Source organism: Pristis pectinata, chromosome 3 (assembly GCF_009764475.1).
Source record: "Pristis pectinata isolate sPriPec2 chromosome 3, sPriPec2.1.pri, whole genome shotgun sequence".
Classification (NCBI taxonomy): domain Eukaryota; kingdom Metazoa; phylum Chordata; class Chondrichthyes; order Rhinopristiformes; family Pristidae; genus Pristis; species Pristis pectinata.
This window is the reverse complement of record NC_067407.1, coordinates 60,578,544-60,602,946: the sequence shown is the minus strand read 5'-3', so window position 1 is coordinate 60,602,946 and position 24,403 is coordinate 60,578,544. Positions and strand designations below refer to the sequence as shown.

Below are 24,403 nucleotides of genomic sequence, written 5' to 3'. Positions count from 1 at the left end.
GGTGGAGGCCCTGCGGCGACTACCGCAGGCTAAATGACACCACCACCCCGGACCGCTATCCCATCCCTCACATCCAGGACTTCGCAGTGAACTTACACGGGGCCCGCATCTTTTCCAAAGTGGACCTCGTTAGGGGGTACCACCAAATCCCGGTCCATCCGGATGACGTCCCCAAAACTGCGATTATCACCCCATTCGGCCTGTTCGAATTCCTTCGGATGCCGTTCGGCCTTAAGAACGCCGCGCAGACCTTCCAGCAGCTGATGGACGCGGTAGGCCGAGACCTGGACTTCGTGTTCATTTACTTGGACGACATACTGATCGCCAGCCGTAACCGCCAGGAACACCTTTCCCACTTCCGCCAGCTGTATTCCCGCCTCCGCGATTTCGGCCTCACGATCAACCCGTCCAAGTGCCAATTCGGACTTGACTCTATCGATTTCCTCGGCCACAAAATCACCAGCGACAGGGCAACACCCCTACCCGCCAAGGTGGATGCTATCCGCCATTTTGCCCGCCCCGACACAGTCAAAGGCCTACAGGAATTCCTTGGGATGGTCAACTTTTACCATCGGTTCATCCCTGCAGCAGCCCGTATCATGCGCCCTCTGTTCTCGCTGCTGGCTGGTAAGGGCAAGGACATCACCTGGACTGACGAGGCTGCGGCTGCTTTCGTTAAGGCCAAAGACGCCCTGGCAGACGCCACGATGCTGGTACACCCCAGGACTGACGTCCCGACTGCCCTCACGGTAGACACGTCCAACACCGCGGTGGGTGGGGTACTGGAACAGCTACTCAAAGGCCGCTGGCAACCCTTGGCATTTTTCAGCAAGCACCTTAGACCGCCCGAACTGAAGTACAGTGCTTTTGATCGGGAACTTCTAGCGCTGTATCTGGCGGTCCGGCATTTCCGATACTTTCTAGAAGGCAGGCCTTTCACCGCTTTCACCGATCATAAGCCTCTGTCCTTTGCCTTCTCCAAAGTCTCCGATCCCTGGTCAGCTCGTCAGCAGAGACATTTATCCTACATTTCCGAGTTCACAACTGACATCCAACATGTCTCCGGAAAGGATAATGTCGTTGCTGATGCACTTTCCAGACCAACCATCCACAACCTATCCTTGGGTGTCGACTACACGGCCCTAGCTGACGCACAGCAAGCCGACGACGAACTGCCCAGCTACAGAACCGCAGTCTCGGGTCTGCAGCTCCGAGATTTCTTGGTTGGTCCAGGTCAGCGGACCCTACTTTGCGACGTCGTGACTGGTCAGCCCCGCCCTATAGTCCCTGCAGCCTGGCGGAGACGCGTTTTTGACTCGGTACATGGGTTGGCGCACCCGTCCATCAGATCTACTGTCCAACTGGTCGCCAGCAAGTTTGTCTGGCATGGCCTGCGCAAACAGGTCAGTGAGTGGGCAAGGACTTGTCCGCACTGCCAGACGTCAAAAATCCAGTGACACACCAAGGTCCCACCACAGCAGTTCGAGCCTACCCGTAGGAGGTTCGACCACATACACGTCGACCTCGTGGGCCCTCTGCCGGTTTCAAGAGGAGCCCGGTACCTCCTTACCATCGTGGACCGGTTCACGAGGTGGCCTGAGGCAACCCCCCTGACTGACATCACAACTGATTCCTGCGCCCGGGCGCTGCTCACAACTTGGGTCTCACATTTTGGCGTTCCGGCCCACATCACTTCAGACAGAGGCACCCAATTCACTTCCAGTCTCTGGGCTGCATTAGCGAACCTGCTAGGGACGCAGCTGCACACCACTACGGCCTACCATCCTCAATCAAACGGGTTGGTGGAACGTTTTCACCGCCATCTGAAATCGGCCTTGATGGTCCGCCTGAGGGGTCCTAACTGGGTTGACGAGCTGCCTTGGGTCCTGCTTGGCATACGCACTGCCCCCAAAGAAGACCTCCGCACTTCGTCAGCTGAGCTTGTATACGGGGCGCCACTAGTTGTCCCCGGGGATTTCATACCTGCCCTTCGGGACCAAGGGGAACAACCCCCAGCAGTCCTACAAAGACTGCGCGAGAAGCTTGGCGCCTTGGCCCCGATTCCCACCTCACGGCACGGTCAAGCCCCATCCTGCCAGCCCAAGGAACTACGGGACTGTAAGTTTGTTTTCGTTTACAGGGGCACACCTCGGGCGCCATTGCAACGACCATATGAGGGACCGTTCCGAGTCATACGGAATAATGGATCCACTTTTATTTTGGACTTTGGAGGCAGGGAACAGGTTTTCACGGCGGACCGCCTCAAACCGGCCTATTTGGATCTGCAACAGCCTGTCGAGGTTGCCACGCCGCGACGCAGAGGCCGCCCCCCTAAGCGGCAGCTGGCACAGCCCACGGACCTTGGGGACTGTATCGCCGGTTCTGGGGGGGGTTGTGTGGCGACTCACCGTCTAGTCGGGCGAACCGGCTCGGCAGTCGGGTCACGCGGCATCGGAGCAACGAGGCCCAAGATGGCGGCGGGCCTCGTCTTTCCGAGTGACGGGGAGAACCCGCGCGTGGGAAAGTCCTGATGACGTAGGACTTACGTCATTGCCGGTTGTTTTGGGCGGGAACATTCTCCCTTAAAGGGCCCACGCAAGGCGGGAAAATAAACCAGTTCTGTTTGGCAACCCTCCGAGTAGAGTCTTGTTTTATTCCGCGGTAGCAACCACTACACAGTCTAGAATTTTTATTTTTACAATGTGGACTGAATGAAAAGGATGATACAACAGGCATTGTTTGATATCTGATGACAGCAGCTTGTGAATCCTTTATTCTGTGCTGGTCATAAAAAATGCCTATTGTATTATGGAGATTCATGATAAACAGCATCAATCCCTTATAGCAGAGTAATAAAATAACTCCACTTACCACACAACCACTTGAATCAAGCTTGCGATCGGAGATACAGCAAAAGTTTCTGCTACAACCACCATTATCCTTTGTGCAATCTCTTACAGGACCAAAAGAATCAAGAAGGACCTCAAGGCTATCGAAGGAAGCAGAGATCATGGCCTCTTCCCTGCAAAACATAAATAGAACAATAGAAAGGATAAATAGTACTGCATTGAATACCAATCACAAAGTAAAGAAATGAGCTAATATTGTTTTTGTCCGAGTGTTATCTGTGAGAAGAATTCTCTCTCCATTTTCATGTCTTTAATCAATTATCCATTCAGATTAAAAAGGAAAATAGCTGGAAATTCTTGCAGAACCAAAACCACCAACACCTTATTTTGGTTTGTGCTTATTTTTCCTTCAAATCAGAACTTCTGCTGAAAAAAATTTCATCACATATGAATTAACTTAAAGAATTCCATTGCACATTTAAATGATTTCAAATTAAATGTATATTTGGTAAGTAGAGAATCTTCAGACATAAGTTATTTTACCTGAGTTATATACCAGAGAATGATCCAAGTGTTTTTAAAACTATCCATTTCCCTAATGGTAATGATAACTATTATAGAGGAATTTGAAGAATTTCCATAGATGTTTTTCAATTGTCAAAAAGAAATGTCAAGGATTTTGGTATTAAATAGGAATGATGAATACTGCAAAATAAACATTCATCACATAGTTGCATTTCGAAGTATTTAATGTTCAAAGCAATGGATCTGGTTAATAGGGGAGGGACAGCAGCAGAGGTTGTTGCCCCAAGACATTGTGGACTCACATCCTTTTCACTGTCAGCCCAAGGTCAATCTGAAGCTGCAAAATATAAGCACACTGAACAGGAGTTTATCACAGGTTGTTCATGAAACTCTAGCAAGCCTAGATTCTCTATACATAAACACAATAAATCCAACTAGGGCACCCTCAATTTCAGTTCATCCTCCCTCCTTCCTGCATTGTTGATGCTGTGCTAGGAATGCAAGATCCAGGATAATTGACAGAGCCCTTGACAGCACCTAATCTATTTCCTGCAACTCTGCTCTCACCCCTTATTTTCCCATGAAGAGCAGGGATGGAGCTCCTCTAGTCATTTCACCCCCAACAGCCTCCATGTCCAATGGAATATCCTTCACAATTTCTGGCACCTTCAACCAGATTCTACCAACCTTCCCTTCCCCTGCCCTTTATGCCTGAATGGATCATTCCCTTCGTGCCTCCATGGCCGATTCTTTCTTTACCACCGACCAATCCCCTTCTCGCAGGACTTTCTCAATGACGAGAGATGCAACACCTGACCTTTTACCTCTTCCCTTTCCATCATTCAGAGACCCAAATAATGTTTCCAAGTGAACCAGTGATTCACTTACATTTACTTCAATCCAGTGCATTCTGTGCTCTTAATGTGACCTTCCCTACATTAGAGAATGGCTGACCACTTTGTTCTTGTCCACAGTGGTGAACCTGAGCCACTTTAATTCTCCATCTCAGTCCCACTCTGACCTATCTGTAGCCTCCTATACTGTTATAATGATGCCCAAAGTAAGCTCGAGTACAAGTACCTCATCTTCCACCTGGTCACATCACAGTCTTCCGGAGTTGATAATGATTTCAATAACTTCAGGTGTCACGTTTTCTCTTTTTGTATCAGCGTTGGCTAGTTCTGCTATAGATGTTAGGTCAGTTTTTCTCCCTCTACTAGCAAAGCCTGACCTGCCCTGCAATTTGATAACTTCTACATTCCTTTGTTTGTGTTCTCTCTAACTGCACTTACTAATCAGTCGACCAGAAAACTTCATCCATGGCTCATCTCCATGGCAATCATGGTCCTACCCTTCTCTTTGCCCTGTGCATCTCTCCACCAGCTTTCAACAAATTAAAACTAACATTTTCTCTCTTCCTCTGTTCTGATAAAGTATCTTTGACCAGAAACAATAACTCTTTCCACAAATGCCACCTGACCTGCTGAGCATTTGCAGTACTTTGTTTTTGTTTGATTTCTAGCATTTCTAGCTTTGTTATTAGTTTTAATGCAGTGGCCATTCAAAACAAATAAAATGATAATGCTAATATAAAATGACATATCTGATAATTAAACATTCAATAATACCAAAAATCTTTACTTATACATAATAACCATTTAATCACAACATATCATGCCTTTTACAGTTCAAATGGGCACACCTCTGAAAATTTTTGAACTGAATGCCAGCTCTGTTCAGTTGAAATGAGATTAGAAGCTATTTTCTCAATTGACTTGGTTGAGCAGTCTTTCAAGGGGGTTTGCCAGGTCAGCAAATAGGTAACTGTAGAATGACCAGATTTTAATAAGGCATTGTTTGCATCACAGAGTCTAACATTCGCGCGGAACAGTGGCACAGCTAACATACCCGCTGCCTCACAGCAACAAAAACCCCAGTTCAATCCTGACCTTGGATGCTGTCCATGTGGAACTTGCACACTCTCCTTGTGACCATGTGGATTTCCTCCAGGTGCCCCAGATTCCCCCCACATTCCAAACACGTGTGGATTGGTAGATTAATTGCTTTTGTAAATTGCCCCTAATATGTAGGCAAATGGTAGAATCTACAGGGAGTTGAGAAAATGTCGGGGGAATGGGAGCAATGAAGGATTGGTGTAAATGAAAGGGCCTGTTTCATGCTGTATCTATGAATCTATTTCTATATAATGGGTGTGGCAAGAATTCATTCAGAATAATTGTGCTTGGCAGTCAGCAAGTTATAGTTACAGTACACTGCCATTTCCAAAGTGAGCAGCTTGCTCAGCCTTAACAATCCAAAGGCTACCTGCTGGTCTGATAACATCCTTGATTCATGGGACTTATCTGATGGATCCTACTAATGCCACTTTTTTCTCTTAGGGTGGCAAATTAATTTGCAAGTAAAGTCAACTGCTTTTAAAAGCTATTTATTTGTGAGTTTTACATAGCTGTGCTGCAATGATTACATGCAAGCACAAGGGACCTGAAAGTTAGAGTAATTGAGAAATGAAGCACAGAAACAGGTCCTTCGGCTAACTGAGTCCATGCGAACCATCAACCTGCCATTTACACTAAACCTATATTAATCCCATTACTTATTCTCCCTCCATTCTCATCAACTTTCCCCAGATTCTACCACTCACCTACACTAGGATCAATTTACCATGGCCAATTAACTTGCACGGCTTTGGGATGTGGGAGGAAACCGGAGCACCCGGAGGAAACACACATAGAGAATGTGCAATATCCAACCAGGCAGCACCTGAGGTCAGGATAGAACCCAGGTCCCTGGTGCTGTGAGACATTGTGCTACTGTGCAGCTCATGTGCTGGGCACAAATACATGGTGGATATGCTTAAGCAGCATGAATAGCTAAAGAGAGTTCCAACTTGTAGAAGGATGAACAAACTGAGTTAAACATCAGATTATTTTTGTTGAGCAACATCAACATAAGGTAATACAAACTCATTTCAAATGATAAGTCACTGCTTGGAACTTCGTGCTTAGTCGCCAGTGCTAAATATGTTAAACAATCTCTTTAACCTCAGATAATTTTGGACACAGTACAACATGCTGCCATGATAATAGTACTTCTAACAGGGGATACATATCCAGACATGAAAATTTGCTGATTCTATACCATTTATTGATATATTTCATATCATGTAAGAATTAAATCCAAACCCCAAGCACATAAGATTCATATTTGCTTGCCAGGAAACTGTGGAAGCAAAATTAGGTTATGAACCAGTCTTCTTGTATGCAAAAGTTTAGGAATGAGAAGGAACATGGTTTTACTCCAAGCAGTCCACAAAATAACAGGAAAGCAACAACCATGATCAAAACCCAAGGTTAAAAGATGCAAATTAACAATTGCCACAGTTACATAACTATAGTGCAGCATGGGAATATAGCTCAAAGAAATGTTACATGTATTGACAGTAAATCACACCCTTGAGTGGTCAGAGCTGCAGAATTTAGGAGACTGAGAATGCCAGATCCTTTTACTAAATACTTGTGAAGCTAAGTAAATATGGGCGAGAGATGCAAAGACTGAGGAAATCCTTCAATATCACTAACAGAAACAGTAACACCATATCTGTATGTTACACAGACAGTAAATGGTCCTTCAAGGAACAAATAACAAAATCCTCATATTTCAAACGATACCCAATAATAATCTAACAATTTGGAACATATGAATCACTGGAAAAAGTTGATTGACAAGTCCTCCAGAGTTATATCAAAGAACATTCAGTATTCTATATATGAAGGCAGAATTATTAAAGCAAGGTCAGGAGGATAACTATCCCCCAAAAGACTGGATATGACTTATCGGAAGATGAGCAAATGTTTATGGTAATTCCATTGGTTGTGTTGATTCAGTGAAGTGCATAATTATGGATGAAGTCACATCCCTGTTATTTAATATAACGAAAATGGCATAGAATTTTAAATGCATAAGAATATGGGGTTAGATTACTGCATGTTACACAGCATTTCTTAAAGTGATTTCGGAATGAAGTCCAACTTACAATGCACTAAATCACTGCACAGTATAGTACAGTCGCAGAATAGTCATGACATCTTCAGAAAGGTCCAGGAGAACATGCAAAAAGTAACATATGGGGAATGTCCTTTCTCTAAGCACCATTTACAAAAAAAAATCCATTATGCCTCTGTAGTTGTCAGTACATTAAAAGGTAATTCTGCATTCAAAATTGTTCCACCAATTTTTTTTTTACACAGGGTCATGCAAGAACCTTTAGGTATGTGGTCTTATTGCAGATGCAAAGTAAGTTTGAGAAAATCTCAGCAACCTTAATGAAGACAGCACCTCTGTTTTCAATGGGCCAATACAAACAAAATGTTCCAGGTGGGATCACTACAAATGGATGTCTCCTACAACATTTTTTCAATCTTCGAAATCTGGCAACTTAAAGCATAAAACTTGAGAGGAATTAGTAAAGTTTGACCTGGGATCAGATTTAAATGGATGTGTGCCAGGAAACAGCAATATTTCCAATTAATGCATCATAAACATATAGTTTACATTTTATACAATGTCCGTGGGCCCAAATACAACAACTCACTGTAGTTAAGCTCTGGCAGTCCAAGAATAAAGACTATGTATACAGGCAAACCCTGCATTATAGGGGGTTTGTTTTCTTAGAAAATGGGCCATATCATGATTTTCTGTAACGCAAAACCATGTCCTCTGTGTATGCATCAAGTATCGCGAGTTGAAAAAAAAATTGTGTTGATTTATTTACCTTTTTTTTCCCCACACACACACATTTCGAGAGAGTGAATTTTACTCTGTATCTCAAGATTTTGGGTAATGGTTTGTGAAGTCTGCAAAGGTGTATTTCCATAACCTGAATGGCTATAACACAGGGGTCACCTGTACATTGTTCTTCATGAATCAGGTGGTAGGTAATTATTTCAATTCACTTGTTTGCCTCCATGAAGACATACTGGGGTCACGTTTGACAGAAGGATCTTGAGGTTTGCTCGCTTTGTAACAATGTGACACTGACTGGAACACCTTGAAGTGTCAAAGAGATTAAGTGAACCATCTTTCAAATAAACTATTACTTTTTTGACATAAATTCAGCACTGTTGTATTTGCAAAACCTGACATTTGGACTTCATGCAGAATTGCAGTGTCAATGGAAATGGTGCCCAAGAATGCCAGCATAAACAGTCACATTTTCACATTTCTCATATTTCATTGTGATACAGGAGGCAGCCATTCAGCTTATGAAATCTATAGCAGCTTTCAGAACAATCCCATAAATCACATTCCTTTTTGTTTCTCTTGTAATTTATTCTCTCTCATGTCCATCGACTTCACTCTTCTATCATCTATCTACAGTGGGGTTAATTTACAGTAACAAATTAACCCACGAATATCTTTGGGAAATGGGAGGAAACCGGGGCACCGAGGGGAAATCCACACAGTCACAAGAAGAAAGTCCAGACATTTGCAAAGGTCAGAACTGAGGCAGCATCTCTACCTGCTGTGTCACTGTGCTGATCGCATGATGGATGCAGCTGCAATCTAGTCTCAGAGCTGTAGCCAACTCCATAGTGATGAAACCAAGTCCAAAATATACTCATCAGTACCAATTCCACTAACTGCAACCATTGCAAAAATGAACAAGCGAGTCAAGGTGTGACTTTGAAATATCAATGCTTAAAAAAATTCATGAAATCCAGCACGTGTTGTCTCGGACAGTCCAGCTCCATTAAAGTTGGCCTGTTTTCAAAGTTTGCTGCAACGATATCACTGGCCAACATGTAGCATTGTATGCTCCACGTGCCCTAATGTCTGTAAAACCTCACCAGACTAGGTTTTTGGGTTGGTGCTTTCTATCAAAGGTATTTGCTAGCATAAGTGCCTTGACTCATTACTTAATATTCAGTGGCAGTATTAATTCATGCATCAATGCAATTGGCATTAATCAAAATCTGTGCACCAATGTCCATCCGTTTACTGTTCTTGTTGCTTGTGGTGCGGATACAATCCCAGTTACTCTTGTCTGAATTAATTTTCAAACTGAAGTCAGTCTGAGTTGTTACTTATGGTGACGTTCAAAAATGGATTCATTGCTATAACAAGGTAGAATATACATATTTGCAACAGTTGAGATACAGAGCCAGTCTATTGCAAGCCCAGTCCACTTCCCGGTGCTCCAAACGGTTAAGCTGAGATGGAATTGGATAGGGAAGAACAACGGGCGTGTTCATGAAAACCAATCACAAATTATTTGTCCATGTTCATTGTGGTTGTGTCTAAGACAGGCAAGATTGTGTGGCTGTGTGGAGACTACAGTCACATCACATGAAGCAAAGGGCTTTGCAAGACGCATGCAGAATTAAGAGGAGGATTAAAGTTATTCACAAAATTGGACGCATTCCGTCCAACACATCTGAATGTCAACAAAATTAGCAGTACCTTACCATCAACTAACACAAAGTGCTCTACTTGTCAAGGTTCAGGGCATCTCAAAATTGAATTAACATATTGAGCAACACTTGATTTCTCTGTCAATTTGTCTTTATCTTCTGCAGAGTTTATCACAACTTACCATGATAAAAAGTCGAGGGTCCTTTCTGCTCTCACTGCATCCCTTTCCCAGTATAATGTTACACATAAAGCTCCTTTAAAGTTTTGCCTACTTGGAGTTTTCTCTTCTGGGACTTGATTCAACACCAACATATGTGCACACACATTTTATGGAAAGTATTCAAGTTGCTCAACTTGAATGTTTGACTATGATATGGTTATGTTTTTCCTCACTTCATACTATATTAAAATGTTTTATTTATATGTGGTCCACTATCTGTTACAAAGTATAAAATACTCAAATTAAGTTGGAATAGAACATCTTGGGTTGACATAAGTGGTAGCTATTTTGTTCACAGCACAATCCAATACAGGCGACCCTCACATTACCACTGTTCGGGTAACAGAAAACTTACAGAATTAACAAATTACTACCCAATAATTTGAGATAAAGAATAAAATTTTCTTTCACGTAATTTATGTGAAAGAAAGTAAATAAGTAAACATTTTTTTTTCAACTCACATTTCTTGATACATTAGCATATGACACGGCTTCACATTATGTAAAATCATGATAATGACCATCTTCTAGGAACGCAACCCCCTGTAATACAAGGGTCACCTGCATATGGTAAGGAAAATGGTGGGGCTGTTCAGGATAATAGGTTGAAAGTAGCATGGATAAATAGTGTGGCTGACAATAAATATGACATTAGACTGGCACAAAGTAAGTAGAAATAGAAACAAAAAAGTAATGAAAGGTACAATTTGAAAGTAAGCAGATTAGCTTGTTAAGAGCAAGCAATAATAATCTGTACATAATTACCCTGAATAAGAAATAAAAGGTAGGTCAAAGTAGTGGTGAGTGACAGAGTGGCCTTTTTGTGCTTAAGAGTGAAAGAACAACTGAGAAGTATTTTTTTTAACAGAGAAACCTAAAAATGGTACTGAGGAGGTGCTATCCTTCCCTTTTATTAGCTAAGTTGTTACACCATTTATAGTTATGACCTCACTTCAAGCACTATACCAGCTAGAAGTTTCTTATGCCAAGCCATATTAAATGCATTCAGAAATTCAAAACATCTGCCATTTTGCCTTCAGTTTCTAATGCTATTACATAGCAATGTATTTACGACTGTGATTACTTTGCAAAATGCATGTTACCATGGAATTATTGGCTTTAGTCTTGTAAAATGGTTTTGAATTGTTCCATTTATAATATAAACTGATGCTTTTATTCCTGCATACAGAATTCAAGCCATGCATGTAATTTCCATGTTCATTCTTCTGATTCTCTTTTAAATTGTAACATCAATGTACATTTTCTTTCTCGTCTGGTGCTTTCCTTGCACGTAATGAGCTGTGAAAACTCTTGACTGTGCTCCTCTACTACCTTAATTTTCTGATGAGCTGCTGGGCTAAATTCTATCTTATAAACGTGCAAACACTCCAAATTTGGAACAGCTCTTGCAACAATGATTCCTGTGCTTTAGTGCATTTCTAACAATTGTCATTCTTTGCAGACCGAAGCAAAGTGAATTTCCATATGACATAGATGGAGGTTATGAGCAGCTCACTGAGCAATTCCATTCTCCCAATAATAAATACTGGGGTACAGTACTGGGGCAGGTGTGTCACTGTGTAACATGGGGGTACAGTATAGGTGGGGACAAATCTGTCGCTGTTTAACACTGGGGTACAGTACTGCGATATGTTTCATCACTCAGAAGAGAGTGTGGACAGCTAGCTTTTCAAGAAAAACACCTAATTTTCCTGCAATTTTTTGAAATGACCTGGAGTCTTGCCTTTAGAGTTTAACTCTGAATGTGATGTCATGTACTTGGAGAAGTGTGCTGTTTTCAAAAATGGTAATGTGGTGTGGATAAAGAGGACACATTGTATGTACTGTACTTGTCAGGATGGCACTTGATAAAGATGCCACATCAAAGCTTGTTGCAGAATATAAAAGTTCATGATTTTAGAGGTAATATATTGACTAGATAGAAAATTGGCTGGCTAATAGGAAACAGTGGACATAAATGGGCCTTTTTACAGGTTGACAAGATGTAGAGTGATGTGGATAAGTGCGGAGGTCTCAGATTGTCACTATTTATATAATAGTAGGATGAAAGCATGGCTGCCAAATGTGCTGATAATTCAAACATAGGTGGTAAAGTAAGTTGTGAAGAGAAAGTGAGGCTACAAGGAATATAGATGGGTTATGAAAATGGGCAAAGATCTGACAAATGGAATTTATTGTGGGAAAATGTGGAAATGTCCAAGTTGGCAAGAAAAACAAAAAATGCCCCATTTTAACTAAATGGTGAGAGATTACAGAGCTTTGAGGCGCTGAGTAATATTAGGTGTTCTGGTGCATGATTTGCAGAAGAGTCATATGCAGATACAGCAAACATCTAGGAAAGCTAACAGTTGAGAGAAATGAATACAGAAGTACAGAGGTCATGCTTCTGCATTATAGGCCTTTGGTGAGACTACATCTTGAGCATGTGTACAATATAGGCCTGGTCATTTAAGGAAGGATATTGTGTTGGAAGCAGTTCAGAGAAGGTTTACTAGACTGACAGCTGGAATGGGTGGGTTGTCTAATAAGGAAAGGTTGTATCTGCTGGAGTTTATCTGCTGGAATTAGAGGGTTAATTGATTGAAGTGTACAAAATCCAAGGGTCAATGGGTCAAACTATCTCCGGTAACCATAAACTTTGTATGAAACAATATTAAATAAATGAAAGAGAGGAAAAATTATGATGCAACAATGAAGACACAATATACAAGAGATCTTAACAAGGTGAATGTGGATAGGATGTTTCCTGTTGGGTGAGAATCTAGCACTATGGGTCACTGTTTAAGAATAAGGGGTCACCCATTTGAAACAGAAATGGGATAAACTTAATTTTCCGTCAGAGGGTCCTGGATCTTGGAACTCTCTTCCTCGAAGGGCAGTGGAGGTAAGAGTCTTCTTAAGATGGTAGATAAATACTGGAAATTTAAAAAAATCTTGCAGATGCTGGAAATCTAAATAAAAAAAAGGAAACACTCAGCAGGTCAAGCCACATCTGTGGGAAGAGAAACAGAGTTAACAAAGTGGAATTTAATATTGACTTCTGTGGGCTCCAATGTGTTTAATGAAAAGTGAAGTGCTGTTTTTTGACTTTACATTGGGCTTGAACACAACAGTGCAAGAGGCTAAAGGCAGAGGTCAGAGTGGGAGTGGGATGGAGAACTGTGAAAGGAAACTAAGTTTAAGGTCATCCTTGCAGACTGAACTAAGGTGTTCTGGAAAGCAGTCATCCAATCCGATTTTGGTTTCTCCCGTTTAGAGGAGACTACATTGTGAGCACCAAATGCAGTTCACTAAATGAAATAGTGCAAGTGAATTGCTACTTCATGAAGTATTAAATATGTTGTTGGATGGTGAGAAGAGATGAAAGGGCAGGTGCTGCATTTCCTGTGACTGCATGAGAAGGGAAGTGGTTGGTAGAGATGGAAGAGAGAATCAGGAAGTTGTGAAAGGAATGGAAGTTGCATCCCATTCACCAACTTTTTAGAATGCAGAGAAGCTCAGAATTTTTCCCCATCAAAGCATTTAAGTTGTGTCAGTCATCAAGCATTTTGACATTGGCATGTTCATGTTCCTACTGCAGGCCACCAATAAGATGGTACTCTCAATGGGGAGGCTGCATCAACCAAATTGTCACAATAAAATGAGGAAGGTTCAGGCTAAACTTTGAAAATTTGCAGATCGCTGCAGAGAGGGGTTGATTGCTGTAAACATTCCAAGCAAATGCTAGAGTAAATTAGAGTTATAGAGTCATACAGTTTACAAGAGGCCCTTCAGCCCACCATATCCACGCTGACCTTTTTGCCCACCTACACTAATCCCATTAGGACAAATATGTTCAAAATCACCTGGAGTTCAATTGTGAGTAAAATCTATGAATTTGCAGGGGAACTGCAAAGAGAGTTCATTGCCTGTACTGAGTCAGAGAGAAGTACATGTCTGTGGATGTCATAGTTACAGCTAAGCATTATAGCTGTGCAAGCTCTCTAGGGCTTGATTAGTTTTACTTCAACCTGACTGCTTCAGGCAGAACCCAAAGGATGGTTCAAGAAATCAAAACAGCTATAATGAGGGAGGAGACGGTACCCAAGGAAAGGCAAACTTAAGCTAATATTGGCTAATGCAGGAGTCGGGAAGAAAAGTTGAATGGGCAGTGGCTTGGATGAAATTGAATTGAGGCAACAGATGGACATTATAGACAAAATGAATCCAGAGGGAGCATGGTCAGAAACGAAATAAAACTTGGTGAGATTAGGTCCAGAGCTACGTGGAACATGAGGGCAAGTTCAGCCCAGTGGATTGAAGGATGTGGGAGGGACTTCCAAATGGTTGATCTGGATCTTCCAACAAGTCCAACACCTGCTAACACATTATTGAAGATGAGGCTGGAAGTGTGAAGTGGAGAATGACTGCAGTGAAGAGGAGAAGCCAGAGATTCTTGTGACATTCAAGAATGCTGCTAGAATATTGAGCAGATTTAGAAATGAACAGCAGAATATGAACAGGTGTTGTGTGGTTTAAGCAGATCTGGTGCTGGATGGTTGATACCATTTTATCTTGGACTATAAATTGAAAGGATTGGAAATCAGGATGTAACGGGGAATTACAACGGCTTCAAGCTTGGGTCTGATTTACCAGATCAGTAGCTACAGAAACACAATGATAAATGGAAGGCCAAACACCAGAAAGTAGGCATTAAAAAGTGCAGTAATAACTGATTATACTTTACAGCACTTTACGGGCCAACTAACCCCAAGTCTGAGACAACTCTTTACAGGAGCAATCTACATTTAGTGCCACTGCTCTACAATGGGCTTGAACTTTCTTTTCCTTCAAATATTTATCCTGTTTGTCCATAAAAGATGCAATGCTCTCTTATCTACTCCCCGTGATAAAACCTTTCATGGTCCAATAATCTTTGCATAAAGACACTTTGTCTAACCTCGGTTCTCACTCTCAATTATGATTTTAAATTGATGATTAATCATCCTTGAGTCTCTACAAGAGGAATTAAAATGAAAAACCTATTCAAGCAAAATTCAGCAGGTGCTAAAAACCTTTATTAAATTTCTTTTCAGTCTTTCCAACAAAAGTGATATCAGCAAGAGCAAACTATATTGCTCCTCAAACTGTGCCATCATTCATGATTGATTTTTTCCTTAAGTACACTGTCTCATCCATTCTTCAAATGTCCTGAATCCTAAAAACTTAACCAACTCAACCTCAAATAACTGAGGACAGAACATTTACACCCATAGGTAGTAAATTCCAAAGTTTCACAACCTTATGTATGCAAATATGTCTCACACTTCAGTCCCATGGCCAACTCCTTATCTTGAGACTATGCCCTCTGATTCTACATTCTTTAGAAGTCATACAGAATGGAAACAGGCCATTCGGCCACTACATCTATGCTGGCTAGTAGGTAGAATATAGCCTGTACTTGCATTATAAGCATATTAGAAATAGTGAGGAACCTAAGAGAATGAGAAATTTTAAATGCTATGACAAAAGTGAGAGGTGGAGAAATTCAGATTCAGGTAGGCATGTAACGAAGTCCTGAGTATTAATCCATCTTCCAGCACTTGGCCCATAGCCTACTATGCTTTGGTGATTCAAGTGCTTATTTGGACCCTTAAATGCTGTTAGTGACTGCTTCGCCCTACTCTCACCAGCAGTGTATTCCAGGTACTCACCATCCTCTGGGTGAAAAAGGTCCTCCTCAAATCTCTTCTAAATCTTTTACTCCTTACCCTAAATCTACTTCTAGTTTCATCTACCTCTGATACAGGGAAATGATTCCTGCAGTCTACCATCTATACACCTCAGAGTTTTATATACCTCAGTCCACCTTAGCCAATTCACACCTATATCTCAATAACTCACCTTATTTAAACCCAGATTTCAAGTTTCTGATTTAATTCTATCATTCTCAAAAGTATCAGTCCAGATTTTCTTGTATTTTGTCACTGATTTCTCATTGGATGGCCAACAAACTCTGGACTTCGTCACATGCCTACCTGAATTTGAATTTCTCCACCTCTTTCACTTTTGTTGTAGCATTTAAAATTTCTCATTCTCTTGGGTTCCTCACTATTTCTATTATGCTTATAATGCAAGGACAAGATATATTCTACCTAGGATTGTAATATCTTCAAAAAACTTTCCTTGTGATGTCTGAATAACACATTGTTATGTGTTACTCCACACTCAGAGACACCACTTTTATTTTAGTTCATGGTTGTCCCTTTCCAAATATTTTCAACAGGAATTAGTTGCATTTCATTGCAACTCAAAAATCTTACTTCAGCTTGAAAGGTCCAATTTTCACAGCTATACAATGCTGACTGTGCATAACCTTTAAAGCTGCATATTAATTGTAAATCAATTCATAGAAAAGGTAAATGTTAAACTATAGTGAAAACAGAACACCTGCCATTTAATTCACATGCAAGAACAATCCAACCTCTTTGGAGCATTTCACAGATGTAACTTTATTCAAAAAGTAATAATTAATTTAAAATTGGTTTCCAAAAATACGCAAACATACTCTGTTTGCCAAAATGAACAAGCTGATTGTAATGAACTTCTTAAAGAACTACCATCTGAGATCAGACCCTCTCAGAAGAGGAACACCACTCATTCTACAAAGTTCACAGCTATGTTATGTTGACTCAAACTACCAGTGGGTTTGAAAAAATTATCTGTGGCTTGTATGCACCTTAGCTTCTGACCTTTCACCCTCTATTCTTTTACTTAAGAGTGAAATATTTTACATCTCTTATTTTTTTGTTCCCTGTACTCACCATCTGGTCTGGTGGAAACACCCTTACTAAAGAGAAAGTAATCAAATGGAAATCATTTTGTAAGGCTGATTCTCCGACTAATATCATTTTCAGATCTGGCAAATCAAAATTACATCACTGAAGCCTCCAGGTCAATATATGGTGGAAAAATTGTGCCCAATTCAGTAACTAATATTACCAATCAAGAAATATGTTAATTCAATGAAACTCCAGTAATCAAACATCTTTGTGACTTTGGTGGTGCCAGACCAGCAGATTTTCTAAACTACTGGATGTTACACTTGTTAGTACACCAGTACACTTTTTTTTTCTTGAGGTATCACCTTGCAGTATAATAACATTTCCAGCAAACCAGAAGAGTATAAAGGAACCATGGGAACCAGGGTACTGCTGAGCCTAAAGGGAATGTAGGAAACAGGTTCCAGAGTATATGAAAGTTGAAATGGGGCCCCAGTAGGTTTAAAGGCAGACTGAAAAACAGAACCCAGTGAGTTTTATGGGAGTGCAGGAAATAGAACCTGGTAAGCCAGATGCCACAATTTCCAGAGAAATAAAGGACTGCAGATGCTGGAATCTGGATGAAAAACATGATGATGCTGGAGGGACTCAGCAGGCCAGGCAGCATCCATGGAGAAAAGCAGGCAGTCAATGTTTTGGATCAGGACCCTTCTTCAGGGCTGGAAGTATCCTGACCCAAAACATTAAACACCTGCTTTTCTCCACAGATGCTGCCTGGCCTGGTGAGCTCCTCCAGCATCATCACGTTTTTGCCACAATTTCCAAATTGGAGTCCATGGAAACTGATTATCAGAGTTTTACTGGAACAAACTCTCTTGTAGATTTATCAACTGTGCATTAAGGAAGGTATCTACCTTGGAACATTCCTGAAGCACATTTGTCTCTTTTCCATCTTACAGTCGACATAAGGTGATCCTCTGAATTGCTTGTTTTGAAGTAGGGGACAGATGGTTTCCTTTTTCACTGTATCTCAGTACAAGTGACAAAAATAAACCAATACCAATAATATTCTTGCTTTCAAATTTATGAAAGACTTGTGAATCATCCAGCATCCAAAGGAGATTTCCCAAATTAATGGAAAATTAAACTGTGTACCAACAGGCAACATGACTATCATTCACAATTCTGCACGAGGCTCAGCGCAGGACGATTCAATTGCACAAGTGTTTAAGTGGAGTTCCAGAGGATGGATTTAGGAAAACTACACAGGACTGTGCATCAAACAGTTCAGGCTCATTCAACAAGGTAATACAAGTAAGAAAACTTTATTATAGATGTTAATGGATCATTGTCCACCATCTGCAGAACCTTAAAGGGGGAAAATAGAACTGTTAATTTAAAGAGAGTAGCATATCTGTTCAAAATGAAGACCATTATGATTCATTTTGCTTGAAAGTCAGAAAACAGAACTAGTAAGTGGAATGAAGAACTTTGTGTATCATTTTTCTATCAAGGCATCATCAAAAGGCCTTTCTTAATAGACATTAGAAAAATGCACTTGTCCCATCCTATCACTGTAGCCTTCTTTAGCACTGCAATGCTCCAAGGACTCTCGCATCTTTCCAGTTTTGTCCTCCTTTGCATCCCAGATTTTCTTTGCTCTTTACCTACCCAATCCCAAAATTATATTGCTCTTGAAAATCCTCTTTCAAGGAAGTACCCCTTTGACCAAGAATTCAATCATTTGCGCTCATACATCTTTATGTGGTTTGGTGTCTTGTTCCATCAGATAATAGTTCTGTAAAATGAACTGGAACATTTAATTACATTGATAAATGCATTATTTAATTGGCAACGTTGTTGATGTTTTTAAGATCTGATGATAGTCTCTCTGGAGAAAATCCTGCAATTACTAGTCAGAATCTTACCAAATAATCATATCCATGCATTAAAACTTTAAAGTAACATGTTACTGCAATTACAACTTTCATTAGAGTTGTGAAACTACTGCACTGTGCATGAGCAGACAACTCCTGGGAGCAAGGTGCTAATCTAGTACTCAGAGTTTAAAACGTTTCCTTTGCATACAGTACAGCCCTGATTCAAAGTAGATTTGGAGCTGGCTCAGATATCCATTAAAATTAACATGGAAATTTGGGCTGCAAATGCTCAAATGTGCAATATGAGCACCTGGATACAAGCCACAGAGAAGTTCTACCTCCCATACCAAGTGATTACTTATCTCCATAACACAGAACTGTCCATAATACATACCCATGTGTCCTGTACTGTCATGACAAAGTAGAAAGTAGTACAACAGAGAATATTTCTTTCTCTTTACGACTTTGATCAAGGCATTTTATTGGGACACAGCAGGGACTTGCAAGCTTCAGATCTGGCTGCACCCCACAATACTAGCACAAGATGAAAACTGAAAATAACATTCCATCCCCAAATTCAATTTTTGCAAGCAATCCACAGTTGACAATCTAAAACAATTTGATCAAAAAGAGCATGGTATATTATTCTCCTCCCATCTTAATGGTCATTATTTTGGCTGTCCTAAAAGACAACAAAGATGGTCTCTATCACTGAAACCTTCAGTACAAAAAGTGCAATAGTTAAGCACTCCATAAAGAGTGTCTGTTAACAGAGAAAAATATAACATAGTGGATTCATGATAGATCTGTTTAGAAATCTAAGAGTTGACATTTTACCTAAAGAGGTTCTATGAATAATCTGAGATTGGAAAGAAGCCACGTATTTTCTGCTCATTTTGCAGACAAAAGGGAAAGCCTCTCAATCACATACACAGAGAACAATGGAAGATGCACACACAAGAGCTTTAGGAACAATTCAAATTTAGTGCTAAAAATGTTAAGGTTAACACCTCTTATGTGATTAATGCTTTTTGCATTAAAGTTTTCATAAATTCAAATGCACTAGTACAATATTAAAATCCATGATAACTTGGTTACTTCTAACAATGAAGTCAACTACAATCATAAAAGTAGGAGGAAGGAAAGGCCCCAAAGTACCAATGTCAAACTCTCTGTCATATATTAATAAGCTACAGGGGGCACTGCCTCAAGAAGGCAATATCTATCATCAAGGATCCCTACCATCTGGGCCATGCCACCTTTTTGCATCTACAATCAGGCAGAAGGTACAGAAGTCTGAAGTCCCACACCACTAGGTTCAAGAACAGCTAATTCCCTTCAACCATTTGATTCTTGAACCAATCAGCAAAACACTAATCACTACAGTTTAGAAACACTATGATCACTTTGCACTAAAATGGACTTTGCCTTTTTTTTGTTCTAATCATGTTCTTTATAAAAATTGGGTTTATGTTTTTCTTGTGAATGCTGCTCATATGATGCTATGTGCCTGCGATGCTGCTGCAAGTAAGTTTTTCATTGCACCTGTGCATACATGTACTTGTGCATATGACAATAGACTCGACTTATGAATAAATTATTACTGTACAGAAAGAAAAAAAATTACACATGGTGACTTTGATATGAACCAGAATTACATTACACATACCAGTCCTGATGAAGGGTCTTGGCCCGAAACATCAATTGTTTATTTCCCTCCATGGATGCTGCCTGATCTGCTGAGTTCCTCCAGCACTTTTTGTGTATTGAGTTAAATTTCTCTTTTTGAACTTTTAAATAAGCACCATATTAAGAAGTGCTGAAGTTTGTTGGAGCCAATATGAGCAAATGTAATTCCATACTTATGTGATTGATTTGACTGTACTAAATGTTATTTCCATAGCCATTATATTTACACCACTGTGTAGCACAACAGAGAAAAAAGCCTACTTATTATATTTCTTCTATAATTTGAACAACAGAATATCTTGTTTTACTTATTTCTGACATTATCCAAGAGTTCTGGCTTTATCAAGGTAGTTTTCAAAATTTATAACTGGAATTTAGTGTGTGCAATATGGTGCATCTCCTTGTTTCAGCACATCCCCTAGTAGCTACATAGCATTTATTGGCTTCATTCTCATATATCACCTGAAAAAGGGAATGGAAAAATAAATAATGGAATCTAATTACATTATTTGCTAACATTACAATCATTTATATTATTATATAGGGAAGAAAACCTTTTAATACTCAGAGAATTGTGGTGCCCAAAATTGTAAAATCTTTTAGAAAACATTTTCATAGTTTAAGTACACTGTAATCTATAAATGTCACTATAATATTAAACAAGTCTTCAAAATAAAACACCTGGCACGGCAGTTAATTCCTACAGAAAATTTCAGCAATTCATTCAATGCACACAGGGGAGATGGGGCTAGTGCTGGGAAATGCTGCTGAGGAAAAAGTTCAGCCATGGTGTAATTAGATGATGAAGCATACCTGATGGGCCAAAAGGCCTTCTCCTGTTTCAATTTCTAAAGCAGCCTCCCAAAATTCAGACTCATCATACACAAGATGAACACAGAAATGCAGAATGTGTCTGTTTGCCGTAATTACACTTCTTTCTTATGGAATTCTCTGCCCTCACTTGAGAAATTAAATTGGACACATCCAGATCTCATTCACCTTAACATAGGTTTTATTTGCCCACCTTACTTCCTGTGCATTTTGACAGAAGAATTCTCGTCTTGCTTTAGTTATTTAACCACAGAAATAGGATTGCATTGGATGACCATCAGGAGAGGCAAAGGGAATAGGCAGTCAGTGCAGGGCAACCCTGTGGCCATTCACCTCAATAACAAGTATACTGCTTTGGATATTGTTTGGTGGGGGGGAGGGGGGGGGCAACCTACCAGGGAGGCCACAGCAGCCAGGTCTCTGGCACTGACTCTCAGAATGGAAGAGGGGAGGAGGAGAGCGATAGTAATAGGGATTCATTGTTTCGGGAAACAGATAGGAGATTCAGTGGATGAGAACGAGATTTCTGGATGGTACATTGCCTCCCAGGTGCCTTGGTCAGAGATATCTCGGATTGAGTCCACAGCATTCTTAAGGGGAAGGCTGAGCAACCAGAAGTTGTGGTACACATTGGTACCAACGACACAGATAGGAAAAGGGATGAGGTCCTGAAAAGGGAATCTAAGGAATTAGGAAGGAAGCTAAAAAGCAGAACCTCAAGGGTAGTAATCTCTGAATTGCTGCCTGTGCCACGTAACAGTGAGGGTAAGAATAGGAAGATATGGCAAATGAATGCATGGCTGAAGAGTTGGTGCAGAGGGCAGGGTTTCAGATTTGTGGATCATTGGGATCTCTTCTGGAGAAAGTATGACCTGTACAAAAGGGACAGGATACACCTGAACTCAAGGGGGACCAATGTCCTTGTGGGCAGGTTTGCTAGAACTGTTGGGGAGGGTTTAAACTAGGTTGACAGGTGAATGGAAACCAGACTGTTAGGTCAGAAGATGGAGCAGTTAGTGTAAAGGTAGATGCAATGTGCAGAGACACTGTGAGGAAGGATAGGCAGTGGATAGGGTATAAACACAGTCAGTTGGATGGATTGAAATGTGTTTACTTTAATGTGAGAAGTATTAAGAATAAGGGTGATGAACTTAGAGCATGGATCAGTACATGGAACTACGATGTTGTGGCCATTACAGAGACTTGGCTGTCGCAAGGGCAGGATTGGTTGCTTGATATTCCGGGGTTTATATGTTTTAAATGGGAAAATGGGACAGGGAGGGAGGTAAAACGGTAGGGGGGAGTAACAATTGCTCATCAGGGATAGTATCACAACTGCAAAAAGAAAGGGTGTCATGGAGGGATAATCTACTGAGTCAATGTGGGTGGAAAACAGAAACAGGAAGGGAGCAATCACTCTTTTGGGAGCATTCTATGGGCCCCTCAATAGCCACCAGGACACTGAGGAACAGATAAGTAAGCAGATTTTGGAAAGGTGCAAAAATAACAGGGTTGTTGTCATGGGTGACTTCAACTTCCCTAAAATTGATTGGCACCTCCTTCATACAAAAGGTTTAGATGGGGCATATTTTGTAAGGTGTGGCCAGGAAGGATTCCTGACACAGTATGTGGACAGGCTGACTAGAGGAGAGGCCATACTGGATCTAGTACTGGGCAATGAACCTGGTCAGGTGACAGACCTCTCAGTGAGCAAGTATTTCAGAGATACTGACAACGACTCCCTGACCTTCAGCATAGCCATGGTCAACAATAGGAGCAGATGATATGGGAAAGCATTTAATTGGGGGAGGGCTAACTGCAATGGTATTAGACAGGATCTCGGAAGCATGAATTGGGAACAGATATTCTCAGGGAAATGCACAGCAGAAATATGGATGTTGTTTAGTGACCACTTGCATGGAGTTCTGGATTGGTTTATCCCACTGAGGCAGAGATAGTAAGGTAAAGGAACCATGGTTGAGAGAGAGGTGAAAAATTTAGTCAAGAGGAAGGAGGAAGCATACAAGGTTTAGGAAGCAAAACTCAGGCAAGGCTCTTGAGAAATATAAGTAGCCAGGAAGGAGATTAAAAAGGGACTTAGGAGAGCAAGAAGGGGACATGAGAAGACTTTGGTAAGTAGAATTAAGGAAAACCCCAAGACATTCCACACATACATGAAAAACAGGCGGATGATTAGAGTGAGGGTAGGACCGCTCAGGGATAAAGGGGGAAATATGCCTCAGGGCAGAGGAGGTAGGGGAGGTTCTTAATGAATATTTTGCTTCAGTGTTCACCAGGGAGAGGGACTCTGATGAATGTGAGGTCAGCATAGAAAAGGGAAATGTGCTGGAGTATGTTGAGGTTAAGAAAGAGGTAGTGTCGGAGTTTCTGGGGCCCTGGGGCCAGACAGGATATACCCCAGGTTACTAAGGGAAGTGATGGAAGAGATTGCAGGGGCAATGACAATGATATTCGAGTCCTCCCTGGCCATGAGTGGTACCAGAGGATTGGAGGATGGTAAATGTTGTTTCATTGTTCAAGAAAGGTAATAGGGCTAATCCTGGGAATTATAGACCAGTGAGTCTTACATCAGTGGTGGGCAAACCATTGGACAGGATTCTTAGGGACAGGATTTACGAGCACTTGGAAAAGCATAGTCTTATTAGAGATCATCAGCATGGCTTTGTGAGGGATAGGTTGTGCTTCACGAGCCCAACTGAGTTTTTCAAGGAGGTGACAAATCAAGTTGAAGAAGGTAGAGTGTGAAATATGGTGTATTTTAGTAAGGCATTTAAACAAGGTTCCCCATGGTAGCCTCATCCAGAAAATCATGAGGCATGGGATCCATGGCTATGTGGATATGGAATTAGCTTGCCCACAGAAAGTAGAGGGTGGTAGTAAATGGAGCGTATTCTGTCTGGAGGTCGGTAACTAGTGGTGTTCTGCAGAGATCTGTTCTGGGACCCCTGCTGTTTGTGAATTTTATAACTGACTTGGATAAGGAAGTGGAGGGATGGGTTAGTAAGTTTGCAGATGGCAGGAAGGTTGTGGATAGTGTAGAAGGTTGGCATAGATTACAATGGGATATAGACAGGGTGCAGAGTTGGGTGGAAAGTAGCAGATGGAGGGAGTTCAATCTGGAAAAGGTGTGAAGTGATGAACTTTGGAAGGTGAAGTACAAGGTTAACTGCAGGA

General features: G+C 41.1%; 1 protein-coding gene across 4 annotated transcripts in view; it reads right to left on the bottom strand.

Annotated features, from left to right (window-relative positions):
• The window catches only part of astn1 (astrotactin 1), a 1,815,355-nt gene that overhangs the window by 732,562 nt on the left and 1,058,390 nt on the right, over positions 1–24,403 (bottom strand). For all 4 annotated transcript variants that reach the window (XM_052011000.1, XM_052011002.1, XM_052011001.1 and 1 more), the window contains one exon: positions 2,872–3,022. In XM_052011000.1, coding sequence (XP_051866960.1) covers positions 2,872–3,022 — 151 coding nt within the window. The remainder of the gene's footprint in view (positions 1–2,871; positions 3,023–24,403) is intronic.